Genomic DNA, 27,059 nt, shown 5'->3' on the forward strand with positions numbered 1-27,059 from the left:
TAAGTCAAGTCCCCACTGTACTTGTAAGGGAGAGAGGGGAAAAGTCCAAACGCATTTCAAAGAAAGTCTGCATCGCAGGGAGAAATTCTCTTTAGAGCTTGCATTGTGGCTTTTTATGTGACTCTCTTCCTGGGGAAATTTGCCCCAGGAGAACAGCAGAGTATCCAACTCAGACACAAAAATCTTATAAAATGTACTGAATTATCTGTCCCATCGGTGCAATCTTTCTGACAAATGTTCAAGTACTATGCATTTCCCTTCTAAAATTCCAATAGTGTGTCTGACCACTTAAAAGTCTACGCATTGGGTGTTCAGGTGGAATCTAAAGTCTAATTAGCTGTGTTTATCTGGAAATAAAGAAACTAATCTCTTCCCTTAATCCCCAAAGAGAAAAATCTATATAGTATCAGGTTTGGAAATTGGTCCTTCTCTGGGGAAAGAAATATAAACTCTCCTGCAATGCATGCATTATGTATCATTTTTCTATCATCTGTTGGGTTCTTGTTTCATTCCATATCTGGGCCTATGCTGGGCCACTCTGATGTCTGTCTTTGTGTCAATAGCATCCATGCTCTTTGAGATTGTTCAGTAGGAAAAACTTCTTGATCACGCCCATCCATATAATAGACACCTTCTGATATTGCTGGGCTATCGTGCATGTTTAGAAAAACAGTCAACAAGTCAGAAAAGACCTCGCTGTATACTTTCTGCCATCTCCAGGCGTCTTTTTCAAACTGCCCACCTCAAGGAGCGGCAATGCACATTTGTAATGTTATAGAAACTGCTCCTTGTTGCTTTGTATCTTACCCTTTGTGATATAAACACTTTGATGTATTTGTTTTAGCAGCATGTCTTGGCCCCGGGGCGTCCGGGCATAATTAAAAAGGGCCTGGGCTGGAGGGAGAGGAGAAGGAAAGGCTAAGGCTGGGCTTCCTAATGAAGCAGTGACCATGGGAGTGAGAGTCCTAATTACCACTCATCATTAACCTAGAGATTACACAAACCATCCCGATGCTGAGCGGGCAGGGAGGTCTCCTTGTGAAATGGCAAAGCTTTGGTGCTGTCTTGAATTTGTAGTTGTTAGCCACAAAGTAAAAGATTCTAGTCTAGGAGTAAATTCAAAGGTCATTCTAAAAGTTGCAAGGATAAAGAATTTCTAGAAGTCAATTAAAATAAAAGGAAGAGTTAAGAGAGTGTGTTCGGCCTGAGTGTCGTATTCAAGGATCGCAGCCAGGCACATCAGCGAGAGATTCTGTCCCACTCTGGCCCTTGCCACTCCGGGGTTTCTGGGCTGGAACAATTTCGTAGCAAATAGAATTGTTATCATCTTGTTTGAGGACATTTTCGTGGATCCGTAATGCAGTCTTCAGGCATGCATCCATTTGGAGAGAGAGAATATATCATGTTTACAGCGCCTGCACCAGCATATGTGGACATTTGCATTTGGAGAGAAAGTCTATTCCCACTTCAGCTGGAGTTTTACCCCTTGTTGGTGGTGATTGGGGCTTAAAGCTGGCTGTGTGTGGAGAGGTGGGCCAGACATTCTCTCCTCTTTTGTTGAATCCAGACCTTTTTTTTGACACCTGGATTCTGATGCAATATCTGAACACACCAGCCAGCGTAAGCTTGGAATTAATGTAGTAACCTGACTTCCTTGAAAAGATATCTGACCTTGCAAAGCAGGGTTTTGCGGGCCAGCTTTCGGCATAATGTGGAGACTGCCAGTGGGATCATTAAACGTCGGGAATCTGCTCACCTGGGTGTGTAAGGACTGCTTACCGACCCAAAGAGATAAGTTCACTTTCACAAGACTCACTGCAGCTCCTTTTCTTCCACTAGGTCGCTCATACTTAATTCCAAAGATCAAAATAAGATGTTTCACGTTAGAAGCCTAGTGCCTGGTCACATTGGATTAATCCTACGTTAGACGTTAATTAACAAGCTCTAGCTCAGGAGCACTAGGGGGAAGGAGAACAAGCTGCATAGCTAGTAACTTAAAGATGGGCAGCTGGGCTGGGGTAGTTTACAGCTGACAAGGGGAAGAAAAACAACTCCAGATATATTATTATTTGTGACATGGCTCAGGATGGGAGCCGGTGAGGAGAGTGAAGATGACAGAACTGGCGCTAACCACGGTGACAAGGACTTGAAGAGCAGCCGACGTGACATCTTTCCTATCATGCTGCTGAAAATGTCAGCTTTGTGAAGGACAGTGAGAAAATGGTTTGCCGAAAACTTGAAAGGTGGGTTCCGGAGATGCCGGCCGTGTCAGATGCGATATAGTCTCCAGTGGCCGGGGAGACCCACTTCTGGCCACAGTGATGGCCTGCAGGTGGCAAGGAAAGGGCCCCGCCTGCCACCGGCTCCAGAAATGCCTGCACTTGACCTGCATATTGTCTTGCGTTTGCAGGATCATGATACACAAGGAGTGAGTTGTGAGGCAGCGTGCAGTTAGGTGGAACCAGAGACCAGGAGCCACCTTTCCTTAGCGTGTGTGTGCGTGTGTGTGTGTGTGTGTGTGTGTGTGTGTGTGTGTGTGTGTGTGAGCACCTAGGTTGAAAGGTGCCAGCGCTTCCACTAAATTGGGAGCCTGGGAGGTGATGCTGGGAGCCACAGGGAGTGGGAGGGGAACTGGGATGGGGCAGTGGCAGAAAAGTCGGAAACAGACCACAGCTCTGGTTCTCAAGCCGTAACTGCCGTTAGAATAACTTGGGGGGCCTGCGCCATGACGAGGTCTAGTCCCCGCTGCAGACAGATGAGCCAGAGCCTGCGGACGGGACCAGAGCTCTCACTGTTCCAGAAAGTACAGCCAGAGCTTAAGAGCTACTGACTGTTGGGGATCGTCTGGTGAGGGCACAGCTGCTGGGCCAGCAAATCCACCTGTGTCTTCTCTTCTGTCCGTGGGCTGAGTTTAGGTCACGGGACAGTGGACAGTGACCATGAGAGGGAGGAACTGGCCCATGGGAAGGTCTTCAGCATCAACAGCAGGGAAATAGGCAGCTCAGTGTGCCTTCCCCAAGGTCCTCACAGTGCTGCCAAGGTCATTCCTCCAGAGGAAATTCGGGTGCTTTTAGGAAGTGGCAGTGGACGGTAAGCCACAAAAAAAGAGGCAGAAAACGCACCAGCCAGGACGCGAGAGGACTTGGGGTATTCAGGCCTCGACCTGAGTTCTGAGTAGACACATCTTAGCTGGGATTTACTGGCTAAGAGTTTAAGACCCAGCTCCATCTCTCCTCTCCCATTCTTTGTGACACCCTAAGTGTTAAAAGTATTGAGAAAGGAACCAGTTTTATGGCAATTGTAGACTCACCCCCAAATGTTTCCAGAAAACAACAACATCAACGTGGCTTCCGAGACTGATAAGTTCTTCTGTTTACTTCTCGGACAGCACGGCTTGGCGTGACCTTGGAAACAGTAGAAATGGCACTTTTGGAAGGGATTGCTAGCGTCCCCAAGGCACCAGGCACTTGGAGGAGACTTCTGGTTTTATTTTTATTTTTATTTACTTTTTAGATATTTAAATGCTATATTTATTTGTGTGTGTGTGTTAAATCGTCATCTCTTGTATTTAATTCACTCCAGTCCGAGGGAAATTGGGAACTCTGGATCAGAAATATCCTTTCAGCTACAGGAAGAGCCAGCAAAAAACATATTTCCCTGCTCTAGGGCAGAGGGTCTCAGTGTAGGTTCCAAACCAGCGTGGCCAGAGAACCTGTTAGAAACGCACATTCTCAGACCCCACCCCACATTTACGGAACCAGAAACTCTTGGGTGGGGCCCAGCCATGCGGTCAGGGCAAAGCCGTCCAGGTCATTCTGAGGCACTGCCCTAGGGAAGGGGTTTCATTGCTTCTGTGAGAAGTGCTCCCCCAAATATTGAACAGGACTTTTCAATTAATAGCTCTGTAGAAATCTTTCTAAACCTGTACAATTAGCATAGGCAATCTAAGGGTCCATGAAAAATAAGTTGATGTTTGATAGACTGTTCAACACTAATTATGTTTAAAAAAAAGGATATTTTTGCTCTTTAACTGACATGGTTACAACCTGTGATCTTTAACAAATTCTATTATTCCCTCATGTCTCTTCCTTTTGTAAAATAACATCCCCTGTTACCACTACCATTTCAGAGCAGTTCTGGCAATTGCAAACAAATTTGCATTTGTTGTCAAAATCCTGATTTTTTTTTTTTTTATCACCTGGGTTTTTGATTTTGGGAGTGTGTGTGTATGTGTGTGTGTGTGTGTGTGTGTGTGTGTGTCTGCACTACATGCCTTACAGATGTTGAGTTAGTTTCATTTATTTTAAAATAAAAGTATTCATACAGACATAGGCAATTAAGAAGCAAATTTAAGAATAGATTACAACAATAAATTTTAGTTATTTACTTTTTCTGAATAGTGAGATAACAGTTCAGAAAGGAGAGATTGTCGTGGAAGTGGGAGGTGCTATCTGACACCTTTAATCATTACAAATGTGAGTCATCAGAACAAAAGGGAAAATCATAATCAAATTTTACATTGTAATAATACCCTTCATAGTGAGAATTAACTGAGAAGGCCAGGCACACACAAAATGTTTAATTTTTATCATCTCAGATGCAAACCTGAAAGTTCCCTCCTAATTGCCTAAGTTAGCCATAGAAGACTTGTTAGTTAAGGAATGAATGATTTTATTCCGAGAAGTTTAACTCCTAATAATGGCAGCAGGCATCTCTGGGCTGCCCATTCTATATAATAAAAGGGTAATATGCAAATTGACCGAACAATGGAATGACAGGAACACCTGCGGCCCCTCACCCTGGCTGGCCCCACCCATGGCCCCTCACCCCAGCCAGCCCGCCACCGATGGCCTCCATTGGGGCAGGTTGGCTGGACCCCATCAGTGCACGAATTTGTGCACCGGGCCTCTAGTGTTAAATAGTTCCATGCCAAACCCCTCTTTGACTTGTAAATTATATTTAATAGCATTTTTCTCTGGGTTAATTCCCTGCTAAGAAACAAAAATCTTAAAATGCCTTATTTTTTCCAAATTGAGTATATGCACACACATGCCAATTGTATAAACGTGTGTTCCGTGTGTTAGTAAGTCAAATTTTGTGTAAACAAATTCCAAAAGCTACAGCTAAAAGAAGTTGTAGATTAAACATGAGACTTTAGCACAGAAAATGTCACATGTATTTTATGGGAGCCAATGAATTCAAGTTTTAACTACAGATTTTTTAATAAACTTTTTGAGATTTCTCCAGAAATTTTGAAAATAAGGGCACATTCATAGATTACCACCGCCTACCCAATATTTACCATTTTGCCTTTTCTCTTCCCTTAAGTTCAAGGGAGCTTTTATGAAAAAGTGGATCATAACAGGATTTTACCATTTAGCAGTGTTTTTTATAAAGTGTGTGTGGGGGGGGGGGGGGGGGGGGTGTTCTCATTTTTTTCCAGTGGGACATTTTCAGTATTTTCAAAGAAGGAAACTGACCAATCAACCCCTAACAGGAGGTACATTGCTATAATTTGCCAAGTCTTTTGTGTAGTCAGACTGGTCTAGTGTACAGGATTTTCCCAACTTATGCTGGATCCTTGAGAAGGCCTATAAATAAGACCATTTGTTTGGTCTCAAGATGACTTGCATTTGCAAACTGAGGAATGTTCCAATAGAAGTTTCATGGTGACGCACCAGTCTGGAAACTGGCTCAGGCAGTAGTCAAAACAAGTCACTACCGATATGGGAAGCTGAAGTCTTTGAATGGGTCAGATTACCCTCCGTCTAATTTGGCACAGATAAATTTGAGCTGTAGATACGCAGCGTCCCTTTGTATTTTCAACTTAAATGGTCCAAACCAAACAGGGAAAATGTGTGTGGATCTAATGCCAATTTAGAAACATGGAAATACCATGATTAAACTGAAATTCACTTATTTGTGCTAAGGTCTGTTGCATTAAAATGAGCAATAGTTTGCTAAGATTGAAAAACATCGTATGTGGCTTGTTTGGTTGTTGTTGTTTTTTAGCTTTATTAAGATATTGACAAATATTTGTAGGTGTAAGGTGTATGATGTTATGATTTGATACACAGATATATTGTAAAATGATTATCACAGTAAGGTTAGTTAACACCTACATCCCCTTACATAATTACCATTGTTTTGTGTGTGGTGAGAACATTTAGTATCTACTCTCTTATCAACTTTGAAGTATATAATAAGTACTAGAGGCCCGATGCACGAAATTCGTGCAAGGGTAGGCCCTTGCAGCCCCTGCTTTGCCCGGAAGGTCGATTGGAAGGTCGTCTGGATGGTCTTTCCACTGTTCAGTCATTCAATCAATTTGCATACTACGCTTTTATTATTATAGATTATTCACTAGAGTCCCCCTGCTCTGCTTTAGCTAGAAGTTTGTACACTTTGGTCAACACCACCTCATTTCCCCCACCCTTCAGGCCCCAGCAACTACCATTCCACTCTCTATTTCTATGAGTTAGACTTCTTTAGATTCCATATGTGAGAACATACAATATTTGTCTTTATCTGACTGACATTTCACTTAGCATCATGCCCTCAAGGTCCATTCATATTGTTGCAAATGGCAGGATTTTCTTATTTTTTTATGGCTGAATATTTCATCACACATAATAGCTTACATTTCCTTTATCCTTTGTTTCATATATATATGTTTTATATGTTTAATATGTTATATGCATATGAAATATATATGGGAAATATATATCCATTTATCTGTCTGTGGGCACGTGGATTATTTCTACATCCTGGCTATTATCAATAATGCTACTATGAATATGCGGGTGCAGATGCATTTTCAAGATTTCCTTTCCTTCAGATATACCCAGAAGTGGGATTGCTGGATCATTTGGTAGTTCTATTTTAAATTTTTAGAGGTTTCTCTATACCAGTGGTTCTCAACCTGTGGGTCGCGACCCCTTTGGGGGTCAAACGACCCTTTCACAGGGGTCGCCTAAGACCATCAGAAAACACATATATAATTACATATTGTTTTTGTAATTAATCACTATGCTTTAATTATGTTCAATTTGTAACAGTGAAATTGGGGGTCACCACAACATGAGGAACTGTATTAAAGGGTCGTGGCATTAGGAAGGTTGAGAACCACTGCTCTATACTGTTTTCCACAGTGGCTGCACCAAATGACATTCCCATCAACAGTACACAGGCGTTCCTTCTTCTCCATCGTCTTGCCAACACTTGTTATACTTGACCTTTTGATAATAGCCACTCCAACAGGTGCAAGATGATATTTCATTGTGAATCTGATTTGCATTTCCCTGATGATTAATGATGTTGAGCATCTTCTCACCTACCTGTTAGTCATTTGTATGTCTTCTTTGGAAAAACATCTATTCAAGTTGTCTGCCCAATTTTTAATCAAATTATTTGGGGTTTTTTGTTTGTTTGTTTTGCTAATGCTAGTTGTTCTAAATTTTCAAGAGAATTGTATTACAAAACTTTCCTAATTTAAAAAATGTTGGCAAATAGGTAAAAATTTTAAGAAACTATGAGACACACAGACCTAAAAGTTGAACCTCCAAGCCACTAGTTTGTACATTTTACCATTTCACAATAAATGAGCGACAATTTTGCAAATGTCTCCAAATGATAACCCCAAAACACCGCACCCCCTTTAGTAACCAGCTCTGAGAAGCAGGACTTCTCCTAAGGCTACATCTGTCATTGCCATTGTTCTTCTGAAAGAGACAGTTTCCTCCTGCTAGAGGTTTGATTTGATGGTGTCGGCACACGAGGTTCCTGTCACTTCATGCCATGTCTTCCTTCAGGCCCGATGGGATCGGAACTGTGACTGTGGAAGAAAAGGAGCGTTTTGAAGAAATCAAAGAGAGACTCCGAGTTCTGTTGGAAAATCAGATTACACATTTTAGGTAAGGATCTGGGGTAGAGGGGCTCCTTAGGAGGGGGAGACTAGGGGGGTTTGATTTACTGAAATGGTAAGTCAATCAGATACACATTGGATATTTAGAAATAACCGAATGAAAAAGCAAACCGATAAGACTGGATTCCACAATAGCTCAGAGACTTTGAAATCTTAAGGTCATTTTATTTCCACCAAAGGAACAGCCCCTTCTTGTGTAAGTTGACCCTGGTCATCAACCTAGTTTTTGTTTAATCCATTAAAAAGTTGTATTGGGCCCTAACCGGTTTGGCTCAGTGGATAGAGCGTCGGCCTGTGGACTCAAGGGTCCCAGGTTCAATTCTGGTCAAGGGCATGCACCTTGGTTGTGGTCACATCCCCAGTAGGGAGTGTGCAGGAGGCAGCTGATCGATGTTTCTCTCTCATCGATGTTTCTAACTCTCTATCCCACTCCCTTCCTCTCTGTAAAAAATTAATAAAATATGTTTTTTGCAACAGCATGGATGGAACTGGAGAGCATTATGCTAAAATATATATTTTTTTAAAAAGTTGTATTGGAAGTTTCTTCAGGTTTCCTAAATAAAGCACTGAAAGGCCTTGTGAACCACATCATGTGATCAGGGAAGGAAGGCAGTGGCACCCACAGGAGAAGCCGCCTTCCCCTCGGAGACAGGGCCAGCTGCTCCTCAGGGAAGGAAAGCTGATGGGCCTTGCAGGTTGGCTCTTCTCCACACCCTGGAGCCAGCAGGAGCGGCTGCCTTGAGCCTTGTGCCGTGTGGCCCACTTCTCCTTGGGACAAATCCGTCATTTCTAATGCTGCACGTGTGGTTCCGGACCCGAAGCCTGAACCAGTAACTCAAAAATAAGAAGCACATTTCTAATGGCATAATAAATACGTCCTTGTTATCAGGCCCTTCCAGATACAGGGGCTGGATTTTATTCTCAGAACAATTTTGTAAGAAAGTTATTGTGGTCCCCATTTAAACAACAAGTAAACTGAGGCTGAAAGAGGTTCAAGACTTGTCCCAGGCCAGTCTGAGTGTAAGTAGCCCATGCTGGTCCCTTTGTACCATAAGGAACAGTGTCCCAAAGGGCTGGTGACAGCTTAAAACAGTCAGTGGAATTCCTAGTGATATCTAACACAGACCCCCCCACACACACACCCCGGATATATCTTTATTGATCATTCACTACATGCAAGATGCATTGCCAATAATGGAAAATCCATTAACAATTAAAAACCACAAGCAAGGAAGGACAATTTGCAGAATCATGAATTTGTTTAAAAGACCTTCCTTCATTTTCCATATGAATCCTTTAGGGATTAATCTTACCCTCTTTCAACTAATATTTTTATAATGCTGGTCTCTAGAATAATATTTAAGGTCTCCTTTGAGCTAACAAATGGTTCTCTTCACAATAGAAATCTACGCAGAGCCTTGTCATCACCCTAAATATTCTTGTCTGCTGCAGACGTCTGCAGAGTCTCTCTTCAGTCATCATTCACACATACACATATATACATTATATACACACATAGATGGTGTGAATTCAGATTAACATAACACAACGTGACAAAATAGAAAGCACTTTCTGTTCCTCACAGAATGTCTATAGGAATCAAATTTCAGTATACTTCATGCTAAAGTGTAATAAATCGGGCAACCTGAAGAATTTTCTCTTTTTTAGGTACTGCTTTCCATTTGGTCGACCCGAAGGTGCTTTGAAAGCTACTCTCTCACTCCTGGAAAGGGTAAGAATGAAAGTCAAAGACGGATTCCACATATATAGAAACATGAACAAAATTATAATGGAATATTGTGGTTGAATGACCTAGACTGTAATTTTGAGGTATTGTTTACCATTCATCAAATATCAAAATAAGCCCTAACCGGTTTGGCTCAGTGGATAGAGAGTCGGCCTGCGGACTGAAAGGTCCCAGGTTCGAGTCCGGTGAAGGGCATGTACCTTGGTTGCAGGCACATCACCAGTAGGAGGTGTGCAGGAGGCAGCTGATTGATGTTTCTCTCTCATCGATGTTTCTAATTCTCTAACCCTCTCCCTTCCTCTCTGTAAAAAATCAATAAAATATGTTTTAAAAATATATATCCAAATAAGCATGAAGAAACTGCCCAAAATCTAGGTGTTTTCTCTCCAGACAACAAATAGTTGAATCTATTGAAGATATGTTCCTAGACCTTCCCTGGTTCGTGGACAGGCTTTGCCATTCTAACTGTGCATTTGAACTCTCTAAGAAATATAAATGAGTAACGCAGCTAATTGAACCATCTGAATAACCTTTCCTTCCCCACCTTAAGGTTTTGATGAAAGACATCGTTACCCCAGTGCCACAAGAGGAGGTAAAAACAGTCATCCGTAAATGTCTAGAGCAGGCTGCTTTAGTCAACTATTCCCGGCTATCAGAGTATGCCAAAATCGAAGGTAAGACTCCCTTCTGCCCTCAGGTTTTAATTTAAAACTTCATATGCCTCCCTGGGGAAGTCTCTCTCTCTTCTGATGGGCACCAGGAAACAGGGGTCCATCTGAGTATGTTAAGCTGAAAGTTGAAAGCACTCAAAATATGAAAATGTGAACTCTTCCTTGGATGTGGCCAAATAAATGAATGGAAGATCAGAGGCTCAGAAATCAGTCATTGTAGGGGAAGAATATTAAACGTGGGATGTTATCCGATAACTGAGGTCCCTCTGAGAGTCTGTGTCAGCCCTAAGTGGCTGATGACTTCCAATGAAAGAGTTCTGCGGGATTACTACCTGCTTTAAATAGAGGAAAACAAAGCAGTTTGTTGTCCACTGTTGATGGCATTGCAAGTAAAACAATAATTGAATAGAGCAACATCAAGATTTTGCCGAACTCTTTCTTGTCCCTTGAACTTACGAAGAGCTGTCTTTGGTAGCATTTCAAACTTGACGGCAAATTAATGTCCAGCCTTCTCTGATGGCTCCTAGTTAGCTTTTGATTTCATTTGTTATTGCTACATTATTGACTAATGTAGGGTGGTTGTCACCGCTGCCCTCTCAAGTTTTAGGGAAGCAGTCACTGATGACCAACTAATAACCCCAAAGTCACCTTGAGTAAACTCTACTTGAAAAGATATGGTTCTTTGGGACCTATTCATTTGCAGTTTATTAATCACTTTTCATTGTTACCCTGTTGGCTGCTATAGGGTGATTTGAAAACCACACCCAACTTGACCAGTGGTGTAAGTGTATAAATGTGGAAGTTCTGTGTGCAAAACTCAATGTGTTCGCATTCTGGAATCTGATGTTCTCTCACATGTGAAATGCCAGCAAATACCCATTGTTTGCCTTCAGGACATGACTGGGGGAAAAAAAAAGACCTAACCAACTACCAAAACCCATCAGTTATCCTGCCAAAGTCCTTATTTCCCTAGAGAATTAGGCTAAGATCATGTCAAATTCACAGTGTTCTGTACATTACATGTCTCCCTCTCTCAATTTTGTCTGTCTGACAATGCAAATTGTGTACCAGTGGTAATGAATTCATTGTTATGCATCCAGGGAGAAACACTTAAGAATTGGGCACTAAAAGGATGTTTATCAACTCTTGACTTGGTAATGAGTTACAAAAATAGAGGAACAAGAAGATTGGTAAAAGAGCTATATTAGAAAATAATTGTTCCAGCATTTACCTTCCCAGGACACAATGATTGGTTGTATTTGGTAATGCCAACTGGGCACCTAATAATTCTAGGTGAGGCCAGAGATGGGATGGAATCAAGAAACGTTCGGTTGCCATGGCTGCTGCCTCCTAGGGCTTGGTCTAGCTATTACTAGTCTTGGTAAGATCTGCTCTCTTCTTTCAGATAAATATATCCAAAAACAAACTTTAAGATCTGTAAGTAAAAATGCATTCATTTCCAAAGTAGATCAGCTGGTCTGTAATTTCCTTTTGTGCCTCAATTCTTCTTGGTTGTGTTAATTATCTTTTGCACTGTGACTTTTAGGTCTGGGGATTCTTTGAAGAAACCAATCTTTTTTTTCCAACTCTCTTTTCAGAGAAGTACCTCATTCCACACTACCTGCTCTCTTTGCTTCTCTCCTTCCTTGTTCGCGATTGGCTCAGCCACTTTTTGACATTATCTCTGCAAAAGTGGCTGTGACGCCAATTGCAAAGCATGCTGGGATTGTTAATTCAGACAACCCAACATCCTCTGGCTGCATGTATCAGGTTTTCTTTCATGAACATAGTCCACCATAGGCTGAGACATTGCAGCTGTAAAGATATTACTACCAAACAACTTTCTTTTACAAGGTTCCAATCCTACACTCAGAAAAGAAACCGTCCATTTTTACATTTGAGCCCCTCTGTGAGCACTGACAGCTTAGTTTCCAGAGAATTTTGGAAAGAAGTTGTAGTAATATTTGCTGGAGACTATGTTTATGAAGAAATACCTCAAGAGCCTTAGATACTAAAGTCTGAAATCCTTAGTATCTTGGAGCCTTAAATCAATGAAATTCTGTTTCCCTTTACTCATGATGTTTTTGGTCATTGTATTCTTGCAAACAATTCTAAAGAGACGTGTAAAATCATGGTCACAATCTCTCTCGTGACTCACGGCATGCTGAATGGTTAATCCAGTAGATCTCCGATTTTGAAACTCCTTTTTCCTTTATCCTGTGTTTATCCCAAAATACTCTGTGGCTATTTTCCTTTGAGCTAATGTAACGTTTTCCTCTAACCTATGACCTTTAACCTCTTTACCTCTGACCTAAGCCTCTTGCATGCCCAAATCCTCTTTTATAGGGAAAAAGAGAGAAATGTATGAGCATCCTGTCTTCTGCTTGGCCTCCCAAGTGATGGATTTAACCATTCGTGAGTACCTACCACTCCTCGCCATGCTGTCTTCACTTTTTCTGTTTTCATTATTTCAAGAAAATACAGATCCAATCAACTCACTCTCCTTGCTTCAAGTTGTTTAGCATTGGCTTGTCTGTTGATTCTGTCTGTGAAATCCAGTGTGAGAAGTCCAGTCACTTTTTATCAACCTAAAACAGGTTAGACAATTAAGCCATTTGTTTGTGATAAACTCAGATTTGTCCGTAAGTTTTTCAGTTATTCTCTGTCTGTGACCTGAATGCATTTTTACTTTGCTTGTGTGTAACCCCAATTTGTAAAGTGCTTGTCACTGGTACACAATAAAAAGGTAGCATCTAGGCCGGGAGCAATATGTTAGGTGTCAGATAAAGGACAGCTGGGGCAAAATCATGCCTTCTTTTCCATGTTTAACATGTCAAACTATTGTGGGTATAAGATCACATGAGGTGGTCCATTCTCTGTAAAAATGAGATCTTACATGCCTCCTGTCTCTTTTCTCTCAAGCTGAAAAGCTTTTCCTTGTTCTCTCTGGAGATTTTGACTTGTCCTTGTCCTCTAAGCTTTGGCTAGAACATATGACTTAATTGTCACTTGGAAAGTTCATGTATGTTTCATAGCTTGATTTCACATTAAACTTAATTTTACTAATTTTCTATTTGTGCAGCATTTTTCACCTCTGTGAAGGAGCCTTTTTTTGCTGGCCCCCACACTTCGGGGCGGTGGGAACCCAAGGGCGACCTTTTCTTCCAATGTCATATATCACACATAAGTGGGGGGCATTTTGGTCCACTTGCTCATTAATCCTGCATATGTGTTCTTGTTTCTCTCTCTCTTTTCTCCTCGTTGTGCTCTCTCTTTCAAATAGAGAATCAAAAGGACGCAGGTGAACCAATTGTATATGCATTATAAACTATCAGGATTGTTGAGTTATATTTAGTTTCTTTTTTTTTTTTTTTTTACGGCTCCTTAATGTATGTACTCCCAAAGACTGGTGTGGAGTTGCAATGATACTTAAGGAGTTAATTTGTGCTGTCTAAATACCCCTCATGCCCATTAGATGCTAACCTTTATAGAGTAGAATTTCCATGAAGGCATAAGCTTTGGAGGAACAGAATTCTGGTTTGTACAGAACCTTTCATCCTTGGTTTCCGGATTCCAGGGATTTGGCCTCGTGTGCTTTTTAAAAATAGCTACTGAACCAAACGAATCTTCCCTTTTGTTTTTCATTTCTTTTTTCTGTTTCCTACCCGACTGAGAAGTTTGTGTTCTTTGATGAATGTCTATCAGCCAAGATGGAGAGAGGTTGTCTTTGTGCTGTTTTGTGTGTTGTGTGGGGAGGCAGGGCGCAAGCACAGGGCAGAAGCTTCATGAGAGGAAAGCTCTTAGAAAATTCTCTGACTTTGGATGTGTTCCTCTTGTTTAGTCCAAAAACTTGTAAGCATTTTGTAAGGAAAGCTCTAATAAATGAAAATATAGTATTAACTTTTGTTTTTAAGGTCTAAAGGATTCTTAAAAGATTATTATTGTTTCATTGAAGTTAAACCTATTTCATTTAATCAAAGATGGACATATTTCAGATCAACTCAGAAAGCATTTTTGAGCACATGCCAAGCACCAGACTGGCAATAAGTATTTGAAGACTCATGAACCTATGTTCAAGACACATGTGCCTTTCTCTCCCGAGAAGGGAAGGTATTCATTCACTCATTCACTCTGTCATTCATTCAACAAGTTTTTAGGGGGCCCACCATGTGCCAGGTGCGGTAGTGCAACCCAGGGACTATGTAAACAACAGGGAGTAGCTGATAACCTTATGAAGACTGTGTGAAAATGGGTGCCTAGTGTCACTTACAAGTTAAGTATGCAGCTGCACCAATGTGTTATGCATAAGAGGTCACTGTCAGACAGACGCCTTGGAAATCTTCCCAAGGTTGGAAGATTGAACTGCATCTTGAAAGATGAATTAGAATCAGTGAAAGGGAGCTGGGATTGGGAAGTGGAGAGGCATCCTAGACAGAGTAATATGTGCAAATACATAAAACCATATAGCTAATAAAAATAGCTAATGCTTATTCAGTGTGTGTTATGTACCAGGTATGACTATTAAGTGCTTTATATATATTAAACTCATTTAATCTTCAAAACCCCTTATGAGGTGAATACTACTATTATTCCCATTTTAGAGAAGAGCAAACCGAGATACAGAGAGGTCAAATAACACACTTCTAGTAGAATAAGGGTAGAGACAGAATCTGAGTCCAGGCAGAGGCCACAGTCTTAACTACTCTGTAATTCAATGTGGTTGCAATGAAATGAAATGATGGTAGTAAAGGGTGCTAATGATGGCAATGTAGACAGGAGGCAAGATCTCAAAAGCCTTGATATGCCCTAATAATAGAGTTCAGATTATATCTCATGGTCCAAAGTTTTTAGCCTGGAATCCATGCCAACTTTTTTTTTCTATGCCAACTTTTGAAGGCATATAGATTTCCCAAAGGAAAAATTCCACACATCTCACATCCAAAGGTGATAGAGAGCCATTAAAGGCTCTTTAAGCAAGAAGGTGGCTTGGTGATTGGCACTTCAGGACAATCATACTGGCTTTGATGGAGAGAAAGGACTAAGAAGGAGGACTTGAGTAAAACTGGGCCTAAAAGTTAAGGTCAAAGCAGAGATGGGTTTGAAGCCTGGTATGTCTGAGGCTTCTAAGCAAAACAAATCTCAATCACAATCATAATGACTTCTTTCCGGATCTTTTCATCTTTCTTCTTACCCTCCCTCTCCTTTTTCAATTCCCTCAGAGGGATCTAAGCACAAATACATGGGTGGGTATTCAAAACCAACTGTATGGAGGTAGCAGGGCACAGCTGGAATACATGCCCTAATTGGGTGGAGTGTGGACAGCTAGGAGCCCTTTGCTCAGGCTGTGCTTAGAGAGGCTATGGGATTTGGCAGATGGCATTTTGGTGGACTTATGCTTTCTGTCTGGTGGCATTATTAAAAATTAAATATTCAGCTTAATTACAGTATCTCAAAAAAGTAAAAGGCTGCTACTCTATGAAAGAAAAGTTGTGACTCCTGCACATAAATTTATTATTTTAAATATATTTCCATTTAAGTCATCACATGTTCTGAACCCAGCAAGCTCTATGGATATACTACTATTGCTGTTTTGCCTCAATTCTTGATTAAATAATTGTATCATTTTATGAGCATCATAAAAATTCTATTGAAACTTAAAATAAAAAACTTTTTCTTCAACTATACCGAAGATTTGCAAAATTAGATTAAGAGATAGGTAGATAGATAAGCAGATGTAGATAGATATATAGATGATAGGTAGGTAGATGATAGATAAATAGATGATAGATAGAAGATAGATGATAGATAGATAGATAGATAGATAGATAGATAGATAGATAGATAGATAGATATAGATATACAGCCAGCCAACCCACCTTTGGGCAGCTAAGGACTTCATATGGAGAATCTGACTCCATCTTTACCCCTTTTACAGGAGAGGGAGTTGAGATTTGGAAAGGATAAGAGAATTTCTCAAGCAGGATTTGAACCAGATTTTTCTAAATTCAAACACCATGATTTTTCATCTCTTTTCTCACTCCCACCTTTCCAGTTGATGTGGTGGGCACTTGGATAGTTATCAATGAATGGATAACTTCAAAAATACCTACAACTTTTAATCCAGGAAGACTATCCAAAGGCAAAAAGTCCTTTCTGAGACCAGATCACTGCCCAAATCTTTCCATCGTGAAGTCTTCTTCAGGGCAGGTGAGATTTCCTGAGATTCCCAAAGAACTGCGAACTTTTTTCTCCCCAATTGACAGAAAACCCTCTAACGTAGGACAAGTTCACCCAAAGGACTTCCAAGCAGATTCTGTAGTGCTGAGGTTCAGTATCATTCCCTGTCTTCAGCCAAGCTTCCTACAGGTCCAAGGCCAGTTGAAGGAGAAGAAGAGACAACTAAGCTTGCAATCCTTGAACACATAGTGCAGAGCCACCTACCCGAGGGCAAATCCCCTCCCACCAAGTACCACCTCATGCTTCATGTCTTACACAGGAAACTAAATGTTTCCCTTCCTTCTTGTTTCAGGGACGCATCACTCAGGTTTCCAAGCCCAGATTATTTTGTAGACCAATACCTCATCTATGTTATAAAAAGTGAGGAGGGCAAGGAGGAACATGTTTCCAACATTGTCACCAAGGAGGGTCCCAGAGGAAAGAAGGAAGTGTTTTAAAAAAAAAAAGCCATAAACCAATAAATATAAAACCAGTGTCTCTTCTATCAGAAAAAAAAATAGATGCTGCTTCTGCTGCTGATGACGATGATGACAACTGTCCTTTATTGAGAATTTAGTATGTATTTAGTAGTTACATGCATATCTCAGTTAATTCTCACAACTCTATAGGTAGTATTTTATTACCATATTTCTTTGGCTCTAAGAGGCCATCAATTATAAGACGTGCCATTAATTTATATACTCCTAAGAACAAAACAATGCTGCCAACTAAATTGTTAGATGCCATCAAATGTAAATGCACCCAATTTCAGAAATGTTAAAATGTGCCACTTATACTCAATGAAATAAGAATTCACTCTTTGAATATGGAAATACAAAGAGAGAGAAATAGAGACATGTTAAGTGAGTTGCCCAAGCGTACACAGCTAGTTAGTGGCAGAGACAGAATTTGAACATGAGCATAATTCCTAAGCCTACATGTTGAACTTCTAAGCTATGAAACACCGTGATTGTTAGTGATAAAATTGTAAGACTGAAAAGGGGTTTCTCAATCATCTAGTCCCAAACAGTCACCTGAAAGACAGGAAAACTGAGGCCTAGAGGTTTCTAAATAAGATGGCAGTTAGTGACCCTAGTTTGGGATCCTGCACATTATTCAGGAGCCTTCACCCCCAACCAGGTGACCTTACCTTTCAGCCAAGAGACGATGGCCTCACCCCAGCCCATCTGGCCCGAATTTTCAGCATGACAGCTGAAGATGAACCGTGTCCACAGGACAGGATCCTGGATACACAGCTCCAAGAAAATGCCACCTCAGGACCAGCCTGGGCACCAAAACTTAAATCGCTATCCTGGCTCTATGAGCTTTTTAACCTCTTTAAGCCTCACTTTTATTTCCTCCCCCAAAGGGTTGTTGCAAAGATGGAAACACATATTCCGAAAAAAGCTATTAGCATAGTGCCTGTTAGCATAGTTAGCATCATTATATTTATTATCTGTTTATTATTATTTAAAAGAAAATGTCCCAATCTAAATGTGTAGCATGGGTATATTGTTTTATTTCAGAATTGGAATATAAAAGAATACATCTCAAACTTTAAAGTTCCTACAAGTCCTTGAGGATCTTGTTAAGACATAGCTTCTGAGTTAGCAGGTCTGAACCAGGGCCTGGAAACCTGCATTTCTAACAAGTGCCCAGGTGATGCGGAGCTGCTGATCCAGGGATTGCAATTTGGATGTCAGTGGAATATAGGAGGCAGTTGATTGATCTTTTTATCATTAATTTCAAAATAAAACATAGCACTGTAGCTCCACACATATTTGTTAAATACCCACTAAGTTCCAGGATCCATGCCAGATAACAAGGGAGTGAGCAACAAGCAAGAGCAGTCATGGTCCCTGCCCCCAGGGAGCTGACATTATAGTGGAGAGCACAGGCGTAAAACACGTAGTTACATTCTGCCCGTAGTAAAGGGAAATGCCAGGTGCTGCAGCGTCTTCACAAAGGCCAGGGTCTTTGATGCATTGCAAGGAGGACGTCATCCTGGAGGCCAAGGGCTGGTTCCCCAAGAAGGGGGCCCCTGGCCTTGTTTCAGTATTTGCCTCTATTCATCATCCTTCCAGATGCTCCAAGATCCTGCCCCAGAGAGCTTGTGGCCATATATGTGAAAGCTTATTTGGGGACTGGGTGGATATTTAATAGTACTATTAAAGCAGTATTCCTTCTAAAGCAAGTGACAAAATACACACACACACACACACACACACACACACACACACACACACACACACCCTCATATAGTTTAAGCAACAAAAGGGAATTTTTGACCAGTGTAGCTAGGAAATGCCTGGAGGAACTGGTCTCAGGATAAAGAATTTTAGTGTCTTTTAATCTCTCCAACTGCTGACAGGTGTCTTTAATATGACTGGAGGTCATGGTAGAGAGGTTGGGAACAACATGGTCACAGATAGCACCAGCTTTCATCCTAGCTAAATAAACCCTAAAAGAAAACAAGCTTTTCTCTCCAAGCAACTGTATAAAATTCCAGAGAAGGGTCTCATTGGCATGCTTGAGTCACATGTTAATCTCTGAGCCAATCAGAATTTCCATGACGGTGCCGGTGTATGGTTGGCCTGGCTTGGCTCACATGACTGCCCCTGTGGGATTCATTGCTTGACATTCACACCAGAACCACAGAGAGTGGAGGAAAGGCAATTCTCCTGAGGAAGGTTACTACACATACAAGAATAGCAGATATCCACTACTGACTGTGGCTATCCAGAATTAAGCTCACTTTCTTTAAGTGCAACAGCTCATTGTTAAGGACAAAGATACCAAATTAGAGAAGAAAAATACCATAATAGCATTATTTCTTCCTTGTAGATACAAATTATTTTAATTTAAATACAAAGTATTTTTAACTATCTGAAACCATTTTAAATTGCATTAAGACACCTAAAGTTGTTCTCGGGTTTGGAAGTTTAGGTTGCGCTCTTGACGATTCCCAATTCAGCTTAGCACATGCGTTAGGTAACCAGGGACTTTGGTTAGGAGAGAAGAGTAGCTGCATCCTGTCCATGCGTGCTGCAACACCGAGTCTTTGCTTTGCCGTGAAAGCCATGCACTGGCTGGGATCCACTGAGGATTTCCTCCCACCTTAAGGCCCTGCCCTGGGCAGGCTCTGTTCAAGCCCCAGAAACACATAATTCGCGGGGCATAGAGGGAGGGGGATGTGTGTATGGTTTGCTATTGTTAAAGGCCATACGTGCACAAGTAGGGGTATCGGCAGAGGAGTTGAGCTTTGTTATGAAGGCACCCTCTTGTTATGAAAGGGATCTCTTAAAGGCTTTGAGTAGGAGTAGGGCAGGCTCACAGGCATGTTTCCCAGAAGAGACAAAGACAACTGCAGTGAAAAGAGCAGAGAAAAGGAGCCCTGATCCATCCAGCAGTCTGTATTACCGTATACCTCGTACTCCCCTAAAGACGGAATCTTCTGAAAGGGAGTGATGGTCCCGCAAGGGGATCACTGTATGTCATTTACAGCCCCACTGAGGAAATGGTGCTGAATTGTAATGCTGCATTAAACATATGGCCCATGGAGCCATCCTTTGAGAGAGGCAGGGTCCCGGGAAATGTGCCGTGGCTATGTCCTTAGCTTTCTGTTCCTATCTAGCTCTTACCCACCCCGAGTCCCAAATCCTAGCAAATGGCTACGGGCTAGTGATTTGCAGTAATAGCACAATACAAACACTGGCATCTTCAGCGACACGTCCACAGATTGGAGCCTGTAGTAAGTGGGCTTCCATCAAGCACATCCATGTCTCACATGGAATTTCAGGGGCTGGCACTTCGCTCCCTGGAACCCGGATGCTCAGGTTATTGAAGGGCTAGTTGGAGTGCCTCTCACTCCTGGATGCTTCCCTTCCTTGGCTGAGCTGAGCACGCAGAGGAATTCTCTTTTTGTTTCCTGCAGTCACATGTAACTCTCTCTCTGGAAGCCAAACAGATTTAATTGTGTAAACATGAGCAATGGTAATTGGGTAAATGAAGTTGGAAACCAAGGTATGATGTTTTTGTTTTGCTCCGTGAGGGGGAAAAAATAGGGAGCTTGTGTTTCTATAGTGGCAAACCTCACTGTCAGAATTCTGGACAGACACTTGGCAGCCGGGAATCCCTTCACAACTTTTCATCAAGACCCATTGGCTGAAATATGTAGCTGTTGCCTGGCGGGTTACGGATCAGCCTGGGACCTTTCATTGTTCTATAAACCAGTGCAAGGGTTTCTCTACGCAGGCCCTGTTCTCTGGTGAGAAAGAGAGTTCCCATGAGAACTGCACACTCAGGTAGCACACATTCATTAGAAAGCCAGGAGGTGTTACTAGATTGTGTTATCAGAGACGTCCCTAACTTTCAACTCAGCTGTAGGCAGAAGACCAGATTTTAAGAAAAATTAAACAGGAGTACTTTTTTTTTTTTTTTTTTTTTTTTTAATAAAGGCTCAGTCGTTGTCCTCTTTTGAGTAGCTGTTATTTAAAACTGATTTTTCTAAATCCCATTTACACACAATCTTTCACAAACAAAAAGATTTAAATAAGAGGAGACTGCTACAGAATTGTTTTAGCCATGCATTCAAAACTTTGAGGTGACCCCGCAAGAAAAAAAATGTCATCAACTTTTGCTTTTAATCGATAGTTTTGCCAGAATATTGTATTTATTCGTATTGCGGATATTTTCACTAATGTCACTAGAATTACATTTTGCTATAAGCCCGCAGTAAAAATCATTTTCCCAGTAGAAAATTCAAGCAAACTTGGCAATGGAGTATGTCCCCTCTCACCGCACAGGCTGCTCTATAAACGGGAACTACTGGGGAGTGGCAGGTCCGAGGTTAATGAGGCGCTTGTCAGAGGGAGGGTGTGGGGAGCGGAGGGTGCCCTGGGCCTGTGGAAGGAGCGGCCATTGTTCCAGGATGTTTGCTGTGCTGATACTGTCAACCACAGACAGATGGGTCAAGTGCTGATTACGGCATTCTAACATTTGGAATAGCAAGTAACATATTTGATAAGCTGGCAAGCTTTTATATATGATTCAACCCACAATATAAAAGCCATGAAAATTCCAAATTGAAAATAATTAAATGAGCTGGAAACAAACAGATACTGCACATTTTCCCCCCCAAATGACAGATTTTGACATGTTGAAATTCCACAAAGGGAGCAAGAATATTCCCTAGCGCACTTGAACTAATAGCGGCCCTTCATCTGCTCTTGCGAGGCAATTAATTCCTGCCTTGGCACAGTATTGGCGAGAACAATAAACATTGGTAGGCACCTTAGGCTTTGCAGAGACCTAGCCCATGCATTGTTTTATTTGCTCTTACCAGCGACCCTGCAAAGGTACACCAAAAAGGTATTCGAATTCCCAAATTCTAGATGAGGAAACCGAAGCACAGAGAGGCTTAAGTAGAAGGGGCAAGGCTCTGTAGGAGGGGGAGCAGCATATGAAGGGGGAGACGCCGGTCTCCCAGCTATTTCTGCTCACCGGGAGGAGGGAGCAGTCTTTACCATCCAGGCGTCCGTGACTGTGCAAAAGTGTGTCTTGTTTCGGTCAGTGATGCTGCCGCCATCCTTCGCGTGCATCCCTCTGGATAAAGACGTCCAGTCTGAGTATTCAGCCAATCGGTGTCTCCGTACGGTGGTGCTGGTGGCACTGGGCAGAGTCCAGTCGTGTAACGGGGCAGTGACGCCGAGAAAGCAGCAGCTCCCCATTTGTGTTTTATCATCCTTGCTTGTTTGGTAGTTCTTTTCGGAGTTCGTCATCCTGCTGGTCACTCTTTGTGAAAGTCAACTTTGTCTCTTTACTTTTTTACCTTCTGTCTTCACCCACCTGAGCCGCTCCCCGGCCAACTCCTGGGCCTCCTCCGCCCACCCAAATGCAGACCAGCGTTTTATGTCAGAGGCTCAACGGCAGGACTAGGCCAAAATCAAGTACCATAAACTTCTCCCATTCCTTTACTCGGCAGCTTCCTAGTTTGGTTTGCTTTTCCGTTCGTTTTCCTTCTTGAAATGTTGTTTTGGTTTGGAATACTAAGCTGAGGCTCGGGCTCTCAAGTTCGACACCAGGTTTTGGGAAAGAGAGCATTTATTTCCAAATGTCCACATTTTTTTTTGTCTAGCGATGTCTGACATATGCAACATTTTCAAATCTCAATGTCAGCACAAAATAACATTGTTGTTGCATAACATTTTGCATGACGATTTCTTTCTATGTTATGAGCTTCAATTCTGTTGTATGAAATGTTTACTAAGTATATTGTATTTTTAGTTCCCCTTCAGTGCTCCAGCTAGTACAAGATTGGGTGAGAGGATATCGCAATACATTTCAAGACAGCAAAAGAGACCAAAAAAAAATCATTTCTAAGCTCAAATTTCTCCTTCACCTCTGTCGGGAGAGGAGGAGGTGCTAGAGGATTTTGCACAATCTTTTCTTTAAAGACAACATCTTAGAGAAGTCTCTTTTAGTGCCTTTTTTTTTGCCATTTAGATACTAAGTTAGCTATGCAAAGAAAGAGGAAAAGAGTGTTATGTCTCAATAAAGTGGCTTGATCTCCATACAGTGGAATTGCAGCTAATTAATGGTAAATGAAAGTCTGGCTACATGGGTTAATTGGAAGATCAAGCATTCTAGATTAAAGGATCCTTAACCTGCGTACTCTAATGGCTGCCTGTTAAAGTAAAACTGCAAAAGGTTTTATTAAACATACTGTCTGTATATATACATCAGGCATACACATGTCTGTGTACATGTGCACGCACCCAGAGAATGGCTGCGTGCACATATACACTTTATGTGTATCTATCGATATATATTGTAGTCGATCTAACAGTACTGCATATTAAAACAAACCTTCAGGTGGTCCTAGCTTAAGCATCTTGGATTTCTCCAAACATAAATATCATTCACGGTTTTTAAATGGAGGTGCATGAAAATATTGGTGGGAATTATTTCATTTCTACATGATATATCGTGTGCAGCCAAAATTCCCTACGTTTAGTAAGTATTCCACCCAAAAGGACAATGCTCCCTATTTTTAAAGCAAGAGATTTCAAAGTGCCCAAGCAGGACTTCCTGCAGACTTGTATTAATGTGCAGGCTTGTCTGGTTACTAGAAAATGTATGTAAGTGTGTGATGTGTGTATGTGGGTGTATGTGTCGAATGGGTAATAAGCATAGACTGAGGAATTTGCAAATTGATGTGTAAATGTATCAACTAAATAAAAACTAGTAGCCTATGCATATTTACTATCAAAATGCAAGCACCTCACTCTACACATATTACCCAAACATATATACACAGTATGTTTGTAGACATGCCTGAAAGTCTACTAATGAAATTATCATAGTCCATTTATGAAATTATAGACAGGCCAGGTGCCCCCAAAGCACACAAACCCCTCACTATTTCTCCAAATATTGGTTGCTCTGGCCCAAGCGTTGTGCTGTCAGCTCAGCTCCACACACCTGCCTGCTCTGAGTGTCGGGTAGTGGCTGCCTGACCTGCATATTTATGTTCCCTTCAGTTCCCACCTTCAGGTCCTAACTGTATCCAGCCACGCTGCCACCTGAGCACGGCAGAGACAATGGAGCTTTCCGCTGGCCCGAATCCAGAAAGCCCATTTTCACACTAGTCACCAGGCTCGTTTGGCTGAATTCCCTCAATAATCTTACCAGTCCCAGCCACCACTCTTAGCTCCCAGAGGGGCTGGGAGATTCATTTTGCATAGTGTTTCACTGAACTTGTTTTTCCTTTTTTAAGCCTAAATTACTGATCATTTGATATAGTCATCACCTATCTAACAAATGCACAAAGAGAAAATTATGGGGCACTTTTTTGTAAAGTTAAGACCAACTTCCTATGATTTTTTGTTGTTGTTAATCCTCACCCGAGGATATTTTTCCCATTGATTTTTTTTTTTTTAAGAGAGTGGAAGAGCAGGGGGAGCGGGGCGGGGGGGAGAAACATAGATGTGAGAGAGAAATACGGATTGGTTGCCTCCTGCACACGCCCTACCAGGACAGGGATTTATGTGCCCTTGACGGGGAATGGAACCCGAGACCCTTGGTTTGTGGGCCAGGGCTCTAACCACTTAGCAACCCAGGCCAGGGCCTATGATTCTGTTTAAACACCACTCCTCCCATAAACAAAACAAAACAACAAACCTTCCTGTGAAACATTAATTAATCTTCTCTAGCAAGGAAAATCCTGAAGCCAAAACACATCTGCTTCAATGAAGAGATGAAATAGTGTCAGCAGTCCTTTCTTGCACATATGTGCCTGCCTGTGGAATTGGGCTACAACTGACTGAGGCTTCAAGGTGCGAAGGGGTCTAAGCATGAAATACAAGAGCCCTGTGAGTTCAGACTGTTTGAATCCAGGCAATTTCATTGGCTAAGAAAACCCTTTATATGTTAAATATTACTTTTTTCCGCCAGGAGAAAAAGTTTGTAAGTTTGCGTAACGTGATGACATTGCTAAACTTTCATGAATTCAGCTCTATAAAGGGTGCGACATAAATCAGAGTTCGGTTTGTGCTTGAGTCAGCTAAAAAGAACCCTTTCAACACAATTAAAACTGAAAATAGAGAAAAACTTTGAGTCCATTGTTGCCACCTAACCTATAAGATTTCAGTTGTGCCCACCAGTACTAAAACGACCACTACTTCAGCCAATAATCTACCCCCAACACCCCTCCAACATTTGATCCTTCTACCTAATGGCCCAGGGATGTTCAGTAAATTTCAGTCTCCTCCCTGGACAACTTAAAACAGCAAGATCTGTGACTCTGCTTTTTTAAAACGAACATTCCAGTGCCCGTTAAACTTGCAGACTTATAATGAAAAAGATTCTGTAGTGTCACATGATGAAGGACAAATCCAGGCAACAAATGTAGCAGCAATCAAGATCAAGGTCCTGTAGCATCGTCCCCTCCGAGTAGCACAGACAGTGCTATTAGATAGAATCCTTATGCTGTCTTTAAAGAACGCGTGTACAAAATGTCACTCAATTTGAAATGTGCTGTCAAAGAAATTGTAGCTTAACATGCCAATTGGAAGCTGGAGCACTGCTTTCCCTTAATATCGATCATGATGATGATGATGATGATGGTGATGATAACAATAATATGGCTTTCTGGTTTGCTCACTACTAATCTTGTGGCTCTTAACATTTGCATGACACTTTTTTTAAAACATTGGTGACTATTCAAAATTTCTTATCCACTCGTGCTAATGGCCACCAAACCAGCCCGCTGCTTTCACCGAATTTTAACGCAGATTCTTGTACTCCAGAAAATGTAGGCCGGTTAATCACTCCCGCCAAAAAGCTCGAAGACACAATCCGTCTCGCTGAACTAGTCATTGAGGTTCTCCAGCAGAATGAGGAGCATCACGCAGAGGTGAGCGGCGCCTTGGGAAATGGCCCGGGTTCCTCAGCTGCGGCTGCGGAACTGAGGGTACAGGTGACGTGGGGAATGAGGTGCTTTAACCCCCTTTGCTTTCAACTGGCCTTGCCAAGAGAGTGCAAGTGGAAGGTGGGTGAGGAGAAGCCTGGGAAAGGCTGTTGAATACGACACAAAAGGGATCACGTGTTGTACGTTTCAGCTTAGGTTTTCAGATGTTTCTAGCGACAAGCCAAAGAGGTGAGTGTGTTTTTACAATAATATGCAAGCAGCATATGGTTATTGTCCGGAGCACGCAAAATACTTTTTGGTCTTTTGTGGTTGTTTTTGTTGCCACCACTGTTGCTTTTATTTCTTTTATTTGGTGTGTGGATCGCAGGCCACATTTTTGGATTTATCTTCATTTGTTAACCTCAGGTGACCTGGGTGGCTACACGCAGGGCCAGAAGCGAATTATTCTGTGTTGTTCCACTTGTCGATTCTCCAACATACATCTAAATAGATACAGCTTACTTTTTCTTACAGACCATTGTCAAAACTATGGTTTCGGTGATAATAATTATAAACCAAGGGATTTCAAGGCTAACTAAGTCCCAAACCTGTAAGGACTTAAATAATCTGATCCTCCAAGAAAGTGTTGAAGGTTCCATTGTGGTCCCACTGTGAAAACACTGCCTCCTTCAACATGGAGGCTTAAGATCATAGCTCTTTCTGAAAACAGCACTAATCTCACTCTTCCTCTCCATTCAACTCTACAGCAGAAGGGGAAGAAAAGGCAATCCATAACAGTAATTTCTCAAGCACCTAAAATGGTCATTCCTGCGACTAAATGAAATTGACAGTACAGTTAACTAATATCTAATACCCATAAGCCCAGTCATCCCGAATAATGCCTGATTTGCATATTTAAATTTCCTCCCTGTTTTTCTACTGTTCCACTCAATCGTGACTGATCGTGGCAGGGGAAAGAGGTATGTGCCTGCACCGAATGAGCCAGCCACCTTCTGTCGTAGTCTGTGCATGCCCTTCCGGTGCCCTGTCTTCCGATGGGACTTTCCCGGGGCTCCCGCTTTCTAACACTGA

At 41.7% G+C, this 27,059-nt stretch overlaps 1 protein-coding gene across 17 annotated transcripts in view; it reads left to right on the forward strand.

The window, feature by feature from the left end:
• CADPS (calcium dependent secretion activator) overlaps nt 1-27,059 on the forward strand; it is a 457,537-nt gene that overhangs the window by 334,322 nt on the left and 96,156 nt on the right. For 4 of the 17 annotated variants that reach the window (XM_036331680.1, XM_036331691.1, XM_036331683.1 and 1 more), the window contains exons 14-19: nt 7,812-7,913; nt 9,593-9,656; nt 10,222-10,345; nt 12,689-12,757; nt 13,626-13,643; nt 25,867-25,973. In XM_036331680.1, the coding sequence (XP_036187573.1) occupies nt 7,812-7,913; nt 9,593-9,656; nt 10,222-10,345; nt 12,689-12,757; nt 13,626-13,643; nt 25,867-25,973 (484 nt within the window). Of the gene's footprint in view, nt 1-7,811; nt 7,914-9,592; nt 9,657-10,221; nt 10,346-12,688; nt 12,758-13,625; nt 13,644-25,866; nt 25,974-26,938; nt 26,948-27,059 lie in introns of all 17 variants that reach the window. The other 13 variants (XM_036331682.1, XM_036331684.1, XM_036331694.1 and 10 more) reach the window with 6 other exon arrangements.

This window comes from Myotis myotis, unplaced genomic scaffold, assembly GCF_014108235.1.
Source record: "Myotis myotis isolate mMyoMyo1 unplaced genomic scaffold, mMyoMyo1.p scaffold_m19_p_13, whole genome shotgun sequence".
NCBI lineage: Eukaryota > Metazoa > Chordata > Mammalia > Chiroptera > Vespertilionidae > Myotis > Myotis myotis.